Below are 1,307 nucleotides of genomic sequence, written 5' to 3'. Positions count from 1 at the left end.
CCTCGCGCTGCCCCGCGGAAGAGCCCCTTTCGATTCCAATTCACTTATAATACCTTGCACGATCTTATAAACACCAGAAGTAAACCAAATAAAATCAAGCAATATACAAAAAAAAAAAGATAATAATAATAACTAGAGATACCTACACAATATGAATTGAGAAGCAGAATCTACCTTGCGGAAGTCGCGGGACTGGGAGGAATCGGAGATCGGCCACACCCTATCGAAGTCCTGTAGGTCCGGATACCTCCAATCGCAAAAACATAAGTTGTTGCCCCAGAAAAGGATAATCCAAAGAAACGAGATTAATGGAGCTCGGGTTGAGAGAAATTCTTGCCTTGGCAGATTGGGCGGGACCTCTAAGTGATGAAAGGAGGAAATAGAGGAGCTTCTCACCCAATCTAGGGTTCGAATGGCGGAAATAGCCGACCCCGTTTTTCCATTCAGCCCCACCGACGCCGATGATGGCAGGATCTAATCCCAGCAACAGGCAATTGGTGTACATGGCGCTCTCAAGCTCTGACTCTCTGTCATCTCGACCCATCGCCATTGGAAAGACTCCTTCCTACTCTCTTTCCCCCTTAACTCCTTCCTTCGTCAAGTCCGTCTCCAGTTCTCCCTCGAACTATGAAATTTGGAAACGCCGGCGCGCCGGCATCGTTTTGTTTTAAAAATTTCATTTTTTTGGCTTTATGCCCCTCGCATCCTGTTTTATATCAAAATTTTAAATTATTGAACATGTCACTATTAAATCATTAAAAAATTAATAAATACAAAAAATATAAGTTGAGGTCTGTTGCATAAATAGCAATATTTTAAGTGATATTTATGTAATCGCCCCTCACGAACGAACTAAAAAAACTAATCCGAGTAGGCTAAAAGGCAAATGATAAATATAAAATTTTAAGAATTAAGCAGTCAGAACGGCTTGTTAATTTGAAATGAAGATAGTCGTTGGGTCATGGGGGACCGTTGCTTCAGCTCGCCGCACCATTCTCCGTCTTTCTTGGAGCTCAGCCTAGAGTCGGTGAAAAAAAGTTGAAATAGCTCTTCTTCTCCTTTTCGATTCATTCATCCAGCTTGATTTCCACTTTAGAGAATGCCATGTGTGCAGAGCTTCAAGGTTTCTCAAAGGAAGAGATGGCCATAGAAGAAGCTCCTGGATTCCCCAAGGCTTATGCTTGGCTCTGTTCAAACTCTGTAACTAATGTACCTTTAGCAAATGGACCTCCTCCTTCTTTCAGTCCACGTGCCTTGCAGTCTCAGTAGGTTTTTCGTTTGCCTTTCTTTATAAATTCTTGCATGCA

At 42.4% G+C, this 1,307-nt stretch overlaps 1 protein-coding gene across 1 annotated transcript in view; it reads right to left on the bottom strand.

Moving 5' to 3' along the window:
- Positions 1-680, bottom strand: part of LOC110020934 (AUGMIN subunit 6-like) — a 39,860-nt gene extending 39,180 nt beyond the window's left edge. The window contains exons 1-3 of the mRNA XM_020719238.1: positions 338-680; positions 175-231; positions 23-63 (exon numbers count right to left, since the gene is read on the bottom strand). Of these exons, the coding sequence (XP_020574897.1) occupies positions 23-63; positions 175-231; positions 338-550 (311 nt within the window). The 5' untranslated portion in view covers positions 551-680. The remainder of the gene's footprint in view (positions 1-22; positions 64-174; positions 232-337) is intronic.
- Between the last annotated feature and the right edge of the window lie 627 nt (positions 681-1,307).

This window comes from Phalaenopsis equestris, unplaced genomic scaffold (genome assembly GCF_001263595.1).
Source record: "Phalaenopsis equestris unplaced genomic scaffold, ASM126359v1 Scaffold000113, whole genome shotgun sequence".
Classification (NCBI taxonomy): domain Eukaryota; kingdom Viridiplantae; phylum Streptophyta; class Magnoliopsida; order Asparagales; family Orchidaceae; genus Phalaenopsis; species Phalaenopsis equestris.
The sequence above is the reverse complement of the archived record's forward strand: the minus strand, read 5'-3'. Positions and strand labels throughout refer to the sequence as shown.